The sequence below is a fragment of the Myxine glutinosa genome, chromosome 3 (genome assembly GCF_964187855.1).
Source record: "Myxine glutinosa chromosome 3, kmMyxGlut1.1, whole genome shotgun sequence".
NCBI lineage: Eukaryota > Metazoa > Chordata > Myxini > Myxiniformes > Myxinidae > Myxine > Myxine glutinosa.
Window position 1 is genome coordinate 64,230,068 of NC_136263.1, and position 12,232 is coordinate 64,242,299.

The window sequence follows — 12,232 nt, forward strand, 5'->3', positions numbered from 1 at the left end:
GTCCCAAGATGTGACAACCTTTTTGCTCCAGCGCAATGTAGCTTCTAGCTATACTACTCCGTACAGGCCACAGGCGAACGGTCAGGTGGAAAGATTTAATGGCATTATATGGAACCCCGTGTACTCTCTCTCTCTCTCCCTCTCTCTCTCTCTCTCTCTCTCTCTCTCTCTCTCTCTCTCTCTCTCCCCTCATCCTCCTGCCTCCCCCCTCCCCCCGTGTTGTGTGTGTGTGTGTGTGTGTGTGTGTGTGTGTGTGTGTGTGTGTGTGTGTGTGTGTGTGTGTGTGTACACACGAACCGAGAGTACAAGATTGCCATTGATATATATTTTTTAACACTATTTATGATTGGCGTAGTTGGTGAGCATAGGTAATAAGGTTTAGGCTAAATGCATAATTACAGAGAGAGAAAGAAAACAGATTTACTTGTGGTATCCTTGTGCTTCTCCCTCAAACATTTTTCTGTGTTATTGAAACAACGCTTGTACGTGCATTCTGAGGAACATCACAGTAGTATATGAGAAATCATGCCATCCATACTGTTTATCTCTTCACTTACTATCCAAGCTTACTTACTATTACTTACTTACTATACAAGTCTGTTATGGGTTTTTACAGGGTAACCTGTAAGGCAATGCCGTCTAGAACAGCATTTTTCTGTCCGTATGTCCCTTCAAAATACACCAATCAGAGCTGAGGATCTGGTCAAACCGTCAAATGACAGGGAGATGCGTTTAGTAACCATTACAGTTGCATATTTTACTGAAAGGAAATATAATAACCTTCTGTGGAATATTTTGGGGTTCCAGCGGGTGTCGCAAGATAGGTAGATTTCAAAAATTCCTCAATACAATTATGATTTTGAAATGCGATCGACTCGGACCTTGTTCCCAAATCCGGAAGTGAACAGATAACGACGGTTTGCAAGTTGATAATATCTCAATATAATCGTGATTTAACATTATATTTTGATATATTAATATCATAGTATTAATTTGTGATTCGAATGATGAATGATGCTGTTTGGAATGAAAAGATAGAGAAGTGCTGTCAATGCCTGATGTTCAAATGAAGGTGGCCCAGGAATGTGGAATTTATTGGTTCATCATTTGCCATTTGCCGTTTTTTTTTACCCAAATCATTCACGAACCGGCTGTCCATGCCTGAAGTCAAAAAAAGAATTAATACTTACATTATTTTCTAACTGCTAACTGGTATCCTCACCCAGGTCATACATACTATCTTCAACTAAAGTATCAAACAAGCCCGGCTACACCATTGTTAGACTATTGGTCTTGTTTTTCTTGGATGAATTTTTAAAATGCATTTGAACATCATATCTGATTCAGAGGGACTGAATTACCATGAAAAAGGTGAACGAGCAATGCAAAACTTGCCCTCCATCTTCAAATATCAACACAGTATTTTTCCAAAAAAAATTGAAATTAGGTTATATATTTGCCACATTTAAAGACATGCTTATTCAGTGTTACAAATTAGAGTCGACTAACTCATTATAATACATATGCTCCGAGATCATTTGAATTCATGATTCATGTACAACGCGACGGATTTGCCGAAGCAGTTTCATGGGAAGGATTACAATCCTGGATGGGTCACCACTCCAACACAGGAAGTCAGTGCAGGCATTTGTAATTTATTTATGGTGCCGGCGATGGCTCGCCTACTCTTCATGAAGGACAATATAGGATCTTTAACGTCCACCAACTAATGCTGCCAAACAGGATGTCCAGTTTAGCATCCATTCAAGGGACGGCACACACTTTGATAGCAGGTGATCATTACAAAATTAACGAGATTTTACTGCATGTATTGGACTTACCATTTGAGCATCTCTTACCATTCCATAATCTTTCAAAATATCAGTAAATTCACACAAAGCTTCAAAACACATGCAGGAACCTGAGAAATCAATTTATGTGCTGAAATAATCTCTTCAAACTAATGGACTTACCAAGGGCCTCATCTCCAATCTCTTTTTTCTGTGATTTAGCTGAAAAATACAGCATATCGAAACGTATTGGAACACAACCACTGTAAGTGAAACCTTGTTCTAAATATGGTTTTTGGATGTTATATTTCGGAAAGGAATTTTTTAACATAAAGATAAATAAGTAGAATAAATCAGGCCTCTTCACAAACATAAATTATGCCAGTTCTTCAAAAAGTTATACAAACCAGATACTCATGCAGTCCAAGACATGCCAACATTATTTTTTCTGTATAGTAGTCTATATAATTGAGTTATATACATATATGTATATACGTATATATAGCCTGGCATTGGCTTAGCGGTTAGGGTGCCGGCTTGGGATCCGAGGATCCTGGGTTTGAATCCCGGTCGATCGCTGAATTAACGCCAGGGGGGTTGACTCGGCCTGTCATCCTTCCGAGGTCGGCAAATTGAGTACCAGCTTGCTGGGATGAATGATCACGGTGTGTACCCCGATTCAGAATAGGCACACTGTATCCCTGCGCATCGTAAGAGCGTGACCAAGGGTTGGCGTCAGGAAGGGCATCCGGCCATAAAAACATTGCTATGATTGTCATGGGGCCCGCAAGGCTAACCCCCACTCTAGCGGGAAAAATGGCCTTAAAACGATCATTCATTCATTTCATTCATATATATATATATATATATATATATATATATATATATATATATGTATTCGTGCTGGGCCGATATCGGAACCGGCCATCGGAACAAGCCGATATCGGATATTTTTCGGTAATCTGTACCGGCAGATTACACTCAGTGCACAGTTCCGATGACCGATTGTACTTTTACTGTACTCAATACAACTCCCAAACCTTGAGTAGCTTTCACCCTTGTTTGAATGAATGAATGAATGATCGTTTTTAAGGCCATTTTCCCCGCTAGAGCGGGGGTTAGCCTTGCGGGCCCCATGACAATCATGGTTCCCTGTTTGAGGCAATGTTTTTATGGCCGGATGCCCTTCCTGACGCCAACCCTTAGTCGCCTCTTACGATGCGCAGGGATACGGTGTACCTATTCTAAACCGGGGTACACACCGGGACCCTTGTTTGGAGCGAACAAATTAAAGAAACCAACTTTGCACCGATTGCTTTTGAAACAGCTGCGAGTACAAAGAAAAACGCGATGGCTCCTACTGTACCATGAAAAACACGATGGCTCTTCCTGACTTCCTGACAGAGTACGTCTTGACGCAGATTTTTTTTTTTCTCATCGGCTATCGGTTATAGTCAAATTTCCTAATCAGCACAGCACTAATATATATATATATATATATATATATATATATATATATATATATATATATATATATATATATATATCTACAGTCACGTGAAAAAGTAAGTACACCCCATGTAAAGTTTTGACTTTTTCAACATATTTCAACATACAGCTATTTGATCTTCATTTCAACAATATTGAGAGATAAAGGTGATATAATATAACAAATATGATGAAGCATTTACATTTTGTAGTCCATTTTATAATTTAAATAAACATAAATGCAAATTTTGCATGTGGAAAAAGTAAGTACACCCCTACATTTATCACTGCTTCAAATACATAAAATTAGAATCAGGTGCACCAGCTCAGGTGCAAATGATTAGAACATCGTTAGAGAGGATCTTGGAGGAACCTGTCTTATTTAAACCTCAGACATTTAGTTTGGTTTGCTCTTTCTTATTGAAGTGTGCGGCGTCACCATGCCTAGATCAAAAGAGCTCTCTGAGGCCTTCAGAAAGAAGGTTATAGATGCCTACGAGTCTGGGAAGGGATTAAAAAAGATCTCCAAACAATTTGAAATCAATCATTCGACTGTCCGGAGGATCATCCACAAGTGGAGAAGATTCCAAACAACTGCCAACTTGTTCAGGCCAGGCCGACCCAGCAAGTTCAGCCCAAGAGCAGACAGCAAGATGCTGAAAGAAGTCTCTAAGAACCCCAGGATGTCATCTCGGGACCTACAGGTCGCTCTTGCCACTGTTGATGTCAAAGTGCATGAGTCGACCATAAGAAAGAGGCTGCACAAATTTGATCTACATGGGAGGTGTGCCAGGAGGAAACCTTTGCTGTCTAGAAAGAACATCAGGGCAAGACTAAAGTTTGCGAATGAACACCTAGGCAAAGACCAGCACTTCTGGAACAATGTGCTCTGGACAGATGAGTCAAAGGTAGAGCTATTTGGCCACAGTACCAGAAGACACGTTTGGTGAAAACCAAAGACAGCATTTGACCACAAGAACCTGATACCCACTGTAAAGCATGGTGGTGGAAATATTATGGTTTGGGGCAGCTTTGCTGCATCAGGGCCTGGGCAGGTCACCATCAAATAATCCACTATGAATTCTTCATTGTACCAGAGGGTGCTTGAGGATAATGTGAGGCCATCTGTCGGAAAGTTGAAGCTCAACCGAAGGTGGACCTTGCAACATGACAATGACCCTAAACATACCAGTAAATCCACCAAGGAATGGCTGAAAAGAAATAAATGGAGGGTTCTGGAATGGCCAAGTCAAAGCCCGGATCTAAATCCCATCGAGATGTTGTGGGGGGATTTGAAACGAGCTGTGCATGCAAGAAACCCCTCAAACATCGCACAGCTGAAAGAATTCTGCATGGAGGAGTGGGCAAAAATTTCTCCCAGTAGATGTCAGAGACTGGTAGACAGTTATAAGAAACGCCTACTTGAGGTTGTTCCTGCCAATGGGGGCAATACCACCTATTGGAGCCAAGGGTGTACTTACTTTTTCCACATGCGACATTTGCATTTATGTTTATTTAAATTATACAATGGAGTACAAAATGTAAATGTTTCATGATATTTGTTATATTATATCACCTTTATCTATCAATGTTGTTGAAATGAAGATCAAATAGCTGTATTTTGAAATATGTTGAAAAAGTCAAAACTTTACATGGGGTGTACTTACTTTTTCACGTGACTGTATATATATATAGTGCCTATAGAAAGTCTACACCTTTTGTTGCCTTCGAGCCGAGAATTAAATTGCATTAAATCAGACTTTTTCCGCCTTCATTTACACATCGTAATCCACAACTTCCAAATGAAAAACAAATTCTACAAATTTCAGAAAATTAATTACAATTGCAAAACTAGAATATCCTGGTTAGATAGGTGTTCACCCCCTTATAATATCAATTGTAAATTAGCTCAGGTGTAACCAATCACCTTCAAAATCACACACCAAGTTAATTGGTGTCCACGTGCATGAAATTGTAATGATTCAGAATAAAATGATTATTTTAACTGATTATTTCAGCTGACTCAGCTGATTATTTCAGAATAAAATCAGCTGTTCCTGTAGGTTTCTTCTGCTGGGTCGTGCATTTCACAGCAAAGACTCAACCATGAGCGCCAAGGAGCTTTCAAAAGATCTTTGGAATAAAGTTGTGGAAAGGCACAGATCATGGGATGTATATAAAAATATTTCAAAGGCCTGGAAAATCCCTTGGAACACAGTCAAGTCAATAATAATTAAGAAGTGGAAGGTGTATCGTACCACCAAGACCCTGCCTAGATCAGGCCGACCCTCCAAACTGGATGACCAAGCAAGGAGTAGACTGACCAGAGAAGCCACCAAGAGGCCAATGGCAACTTTGAAAGAGCTACAGGCCTTTTATGGTAAAGACTGGCCACTGTGTGCATGTGACAACAATATGCCAATCATTTCACAAGTTTGGCCTTTACAGCAAGGTGGCAAGAAGGAAGCAGTTACTCAAAAAAGCCCACAAAGTGAAAGACACATGAAAGCCCACAGAATCTTGTTTCTCACAGTCTGAGTCCTTTAGGTGCTTTTTTGCAAACTCCAAGCGGGCTTTCATGTGTCTTTCACTGAGGCGAGGCTTCCGTCTGGCCACTCTGCCATAAAGCCCAGATCGGTGGAGTGTTGCAGTGATGGTTGTCCTTCTGGAAGTTTCTCCCATCTCCACACAGGATCTCTGGAACTCAGCCAGAGTGACCATCGGGTTCTTGGTCACCTCTCTTACCAAGGCCCTTCTCCCCCGATTGCTCAGTTTGGCGGGGCGACCAGCTCTAGGAAGAGTCCTGGTTGTTCCAAACCTCTTCCATTTAAGAATTATGGAGGCCACTGTGCTCTTGGGAACCTTCAATGCAGTAGAATTTTTTGTAGGCTTCCACAGATCTGAGCCTCGACACAATCCTGTCTCTGAGCTCTGCAGGCAGTTCCTTTGACCTCATGGCTTGGTTTTTGCTCTGATATGCATTGTCAACTGTGAGACCTTATATAGACAGGTGTGTGCCTTGCCAAATCATGTCCAATCAATTGAATTTACCACAGGTGGACTCCAATCAAGGTGTAGAAATATCCCAAAGATGATCAAGAGAAATGGGAGGCACCTGAGCTAAATTTCAAGTGTCATAGCAAAGGGTCTGAATACTTATGTCAATGTGATATTTCCGTTTTTTCTTTTTACTAAATTTGCAAAACTTTCTAAAATCCTGTTTTCTCTTTGTCATTATGGGGTATTGAGTGTAGATTGATGAGGGAAAAAATGAATTTAAACGATTTCAGCATCAGGCTGCAACATAACAAAATGTGAAAAAAGTGAAGGGGTCTGAATAATTTCTGAATGCACTGTATATACATGTAGGTATATGTACTGTATGTATAATTGTGTCGTTCGTAAGAAAGGTATTCCAAAAAACATCTATTTACTGCAGGTCGAGGCAGATTATTACAATTTGGCAAAACAGCACTAAAGAGATCATTTAGTCCACAAATGGCAGAGATAAATATTTACCTTGCTTCGTGATATGTTCCTTCCATTTGGGTTCAAAACACTTTCTCTTCACTTGGACATAGGCGTTCAGTTTGCATTCTAAAAGACAGCCACATAGAATGTGTTTTAGAAAATACATGTTTGTCTTGCATTGCAATATCAGATGTTATAATATACAGCAAATACCTCCACTGTTGCTTCATTCGTGATGGCAGGTGGTTGATTTGAGAGTGTGCGTTTGTGTACAGATGCAGATGAAAAAGGCAGGTAGGAGTGTGCATGTGACTGATTTTCTGCGTTTGTACCTCTCCCAAATTTGTCCTCACCCAATATACTCATTTCCTCCTCATTTTTTTTCCACATTAGATTCTCTACTATAAATCCTTCACTCCTCCCTTTCCAGCCAAAAGATGGCAGCTCAAGATTTTCTACAAACATTTCCACGCAATTTATTTTTTAATATAAATCCTCAATGCCCTGGAAAATCCTCTCTTCCTTTTTGCAGATGATTCCACATTGTGTTATGAAGTATGGTGACCCTGATAATAAATTATTTATTTCCCCAGATATAATTATTTCAACATGCGTGGTAAATTTGATTCTCATTTTAATGTAAAAAATAGCTGAACACTTTTAAAGGGGCAATGCAACCAGTGCCTTGAGAAGTTATTATATATATATATATATATATATATAGTCACGTGAAAAAGTAAGTACACCCCATGTAAAGTTTTGACTTTTTCAACATATTTCAACATACAGCTATTTGATCTTCATTTCAACAATATTGATAGATAAAGGTGATATAATATAACAAATATCATGAAACATTTACATTTTGTAGTCCATTGTATAATTTAACTAAACATAAATGCAAATTTCGCATGTGAAAAAGTAAGTACGCCCTTGGCTCTCATAGGTGGTATTGCACCCATTGGCAGAAACAACCTCAAGTAGGCGTTTCTTATAACTGTCTACCAGTCTCTGACATCGACTGGGAGAAATTTTTGCCCACTCCATGCAGAATTCTTTCAGCTGTGCGGTGTTTGAGGGGTTTCTTACATGCACAGCACGTTTCAAATCCGCCCACAACATCTCGATGCGATTTAGATCCGTGCTATGACTTGGCCATTCCAGAACCCTCAATTTCTTTCTTTGCAGCCATTCCTTGGTGGATTTACTGGTATGTTTAGGGTCATTGTCATGTTGTAAGGTCCACCTTCGGTTGAGCTTCAACATTCCGCCAGATGGCCTCACATTATCCTCAAGCACCCTCTGGTACAATGAAGAATTCATAGTGGATTCTGTGATGGTGAGCTGCCCAGGCCCTGATGCAGCAAAGCTGCCCCAAACCATAATATTTCCACCACCATGTTTTACAGTTGGTATCATGTTCTTGTGGTCAAATGCTGTCTTTGGTTTTCGCCAAACATGTCTTCTGGTACTGTGGCCAAATAGCTCTACCTTTGACTCATCTGTCCAGAGCACATTGTTCCAGAAGTGCTGGTCTTTGCCTAGGTGTTCATTGGCAAACTTTAGTCTTGCCCTGATGTTCTTTCTGGACAGCAAAGGTTTCCTCCTGGCACACCTCCCATGTAGATCAAATTTGTGCAGCCTCTTTCTAATGGTAGACTCGTGCACTTTGACATCAACAGTGGCAAGAGCTACCTGTAGGTCCCGTGATGACATTCTGGGGTTCTTAGAGACTTCTTTCAGCATCCTGCGGTCGGCTCTCGGGGTGAACTTGCTGGGGCAGCCTGGCCTGAACCAGTTGGCAGTTGTTTGGAATCTTCTCCACTTGTAGATGATCTTCCGGACAGTGGAATGATTGATTTCAAATTGTTTGGAGATCTTTTAAAATCCCTTCCCAGACTCGTAGGCATCTATAACCTTCTTTCTGAAGGCCTCAGAGAGCTCTTTTGATCTAGGCATGGTGACGCCGCACACTTCAACAACAAAGAGCAAACCAAACGAAATGTCAGGTTTAAATGAGACAGGTTCCTCCAAGATCCTCTCTAACGATGTTCTAATCATTTGCACCTGAGCTGGTGCACCTGATTCTAGTTTTAGGTATTTGAAGTAGTGATAAATGTAGGGGTGTACTTACTTTTTCCACATGCGAAATTTGCATTTATGTTTATTTAAATTATACAATGGACTACAAAATGTAAATGTTTCATGATATTTGTTATATTATATCGCCTTTATCTGTCAATATTGTTGAAATGAAGATCAAATAGCTGTATGTTGAAATATGTTGAAAAAGTCAAAACTTTACATGGGGTGTACTTACTTTTTCACGTGACTGTATATCTGGAATAGTTGCGTAATGTCAATCATATGGCATGCATTTTAATTATTGGTGTGAATGTTGTTGATTACCTTCCAGATGAGCCAGGTTTTTGGGTAATTCACATTTCGTTGTCACTTCTATAATGCCATCACCTAAGCACACTTGGGCACGATAATAAGAAGAATAAGAGGCGGGAGGGGAGGTGGGTGGTTATAAAAATATTGCATAAATACATTCATCTAATTTTGAAAAACAAACTTGATTCAGTAAGGGAGAGTAACTAGTTTATTACCGCTTACTGTGCATGATATGCATCACATGAATACTAAATTTAAGGGGGTTTGATTTCGACAATAAAATAAGAACTAGAAAGCATCTGAAAATGCAAAGCCTGGCCAGATCTACATTGTACTCAGACATCTTATTCTTCTTCCGTATGTGAAACTTGATGAAAACGGCTAAAAAAAAAATACATAATGTAAATTAACGATTTTATGCAACCTTGACCTTTGACCTTTTGACCCAAAAAATCGGCTTCTCGCTTTTGATTGGTGAACCAATTCAGTGAACCAATATGCAAATTCTTAAAATTTCAGGTCAATCGGATGAAAATTGACGATTTTATGTCACATTGACCTTTGACCTTTTGACCAAATTATTAATTTTTCTTCTCCATATTCTCATAATAAAGCTTTATTTAAAATTTGATGACAAAGCTCAAATAGTAAATTTAAATTTCAGGTCAATCGGATGAAAATTGACGATTTTGTCCTGCTCACCTTTGACTTTTTGACCTTTTGACAAAATCATTAATTTGTTTGCTCTATATTCTCATAATAAAGCTTTGTTTAAAATTTGATAACAAAAGCTCACATGGTAAAAAATAAAAAGTTATGGCCCCGATAAACACAGACAGATAGACACACATAAGTGATTGCAAAAGCCCGTCACCCGCTAATGAGAAAAACCAAAGGTCTTGTAAAGAGTAGACGAGTGTTGAAGTTTATTGTAATTTACTCATATCATTGTCTCTCTGGGATGCATCTATTCCTAGGGGGATTTTTTTACCACCAATGCTTTCCATCGTTTAGGATAGGAATTAGATATCCTGCACAGATATTGTCACATGTTTTAAAGATCCATGGCTATTTTTACAAACACTCTCACATATACAGCAAAGTAAATTTAGACTTTCATGTCATTACATATAAGACTACCTTCCTTGTGTAGACAATGCCACCTTGGCAAAAAAAATTTCAGCAAAACAATTGCAATAAAGAAAATCCCTGCAATTGAAACTCACCCTCTTCCTTGGTCAGGTGTTTGTTGAGTGGAGCTTCACATCGAATAATTGCCTCCGACCTCTTCTTGCTGGTGCATTCTGCCAAAAATCGCACACAATTTCAGCATTACAAAACAGAAGCAATTCAAGGACACTATGAAATGCATTCACTAATGTCCACATCCCAGGTGTTTCAATTGGATGTATGCCCATGTCCGAGCTGTTAGTGTTAGTACATGCTTCTCGATGCGGCACCCTCGCTGGCGAAGTCTGAGTGGTGAACTACCTCCAAGGGCCTTTCACTCACTCACCGCAGGCAGGTTGGTGGTCTTTCCGTCTTAAACCGACTCCTCTCTGGCCTTGCCCCTCCCCCCCAGCTCTCTCTGGGCCCTGTCCCCCAAATATTCCTACAGGTCGCACAAGATCTGCCTGCAACCCTCTTATGGTTAAACTGCCAAAATCAAGACTTTCTGCTCACCTTCACTCCTTCATTCCTCTTTTCTCCCGCCTCTGGAACAAACTCCCTCACTCTCTTCAATCCCACTCCACCCTCCAGGTCTTTAAAACAGCTGTTCACCACCATCTCTTATCTTCCCCCATCCAAAACCTTGATCTTTTCTACCCCCGGTAATTCACCCCAGAGTCCTTGCAGTGTTCATATGTTTTATTCCTCTCCCACCTCCCCCCAAGTCCTCCCGATGTCCCTGCTCTCAAATGTTGTGTTTGTGTCCTTCCCCCTCTCTCCCCATCTTGTCTGCCGCTCCCCTTGTTTTTTGTGTTTTGTGTGTCGGTTTGTCTTTTTGTGTGATTAATGTTAGCTCTTTCACGAGCCTCGATCTTGTATACAAAAAAAATAAAAAAAATAAAAATAATAATAATAATAAATAAATAATTAATCAATGAAATGATTAATCAATAAATCAAAAATATCCTTGATAGCCACATCACTTGGTCGCTGTCATGTCCAAATATTAGCTTCCTAGCTCAAAAGGTGCCTGAGATATTGCCCAGATGAGAAAGAAAATAAATAAATGATTAATAATGAAAATAAATAAATAATAATCATAAAAAAATTTAAGAGTTAATCAATTGGCTAATATAATACATAAACCACCACCATTTCATGAGAATCTGTAACTTTAAAAAAAAAAGAAGTCATTAATCGAATAATTAAATAACTAATCGAATCATTAATTAATTCATTGATTGATTAATCAATAAATCAAAAATAGCCTTTGCAGCCAAATCACTTGGTCATTGGCATGTCCAAATATCAGCTTCCTCGCTCAAAAGGTGCCAGAGATAATGCCCAGAAGAGAAAGGAAATATATAAGTCCTTAATTAATCACTAATATTTAAATAACTCATCAATTAATTGATTAATCAAAAAACAAAAAATAAAGTTTTTGACAAAGTAATTGCTCACTATTGTGCCGAAATTTCGGCTTCCTAGCTCAAAGGATGGCTGCGATATCGCCTGGACAAACAAGAAAGAAAACAAGTAAGGATACATACAAAGTACACCGCCCCCATGCCAAATAATTAAATATCCTACAGCGCGGCATTGCCGGGGAGTCTCCGGTGCCTGGCAATACCGCAGTGCAGCTCATAGAGACTGCATTGGGAGGGAGAGGTGTGCAATAATTGATTGATTAATTGTATAATTAAAATCAATGATTATCAGAAAATATTTCTTAATCAATTGGCTAATAGCATAACTAAACCACTAGGTGACTAGTGCTTCACCCGAAGATGTATCTTTTAAAAATTTAATTAAACAAGTCATTAATAAAAAATTTAATAATTAATTGATTAATCAATAAATAATTAATCGATTAAATGATTAATCAAAAAATCAAAAATGTCCTTGATAGCCACATC

At 39.1% G+C, this 12,232-nt stretch overlaps 1 protein-coding gene across 2 annotated transcripts in view; it reads right to left on the reverse strand.

The window, feature by feature from the left end:
- LOC137423474 (uncharacterized) overlaps nt 1-12,232 on the reverse strand; it is a 106,714-nt gene that overhangs the window by 67,393 nt on the left and 27,089 nt on the right. For both annotated transcript variants that reach the window (XM_068110679.2, XM_078774125.1), the window contains exons 4-8: nt 10,373-10,450; nt 9,159-9,230; nt 6,798-6,875; nt 1,974-2,012; nt 425-493 (exon numbers count right to left, since the gene is read on the reverse strand). In XM_068110679.2, the coding sequence (XP_067966780.2) occupies nt 425-493; nt 1,974-2,012; nt 6,798-6,875; nt 9,159-9,230; nt 10,373-10,450 (336 nt within the window). The remainder of the gene's footprint in view (nt 1-424; nt 494-1,973; nt 2,013-6,797; nt 6,876-9,158; nt 9,231-10,372; nt 10,451-12,232) is intronic.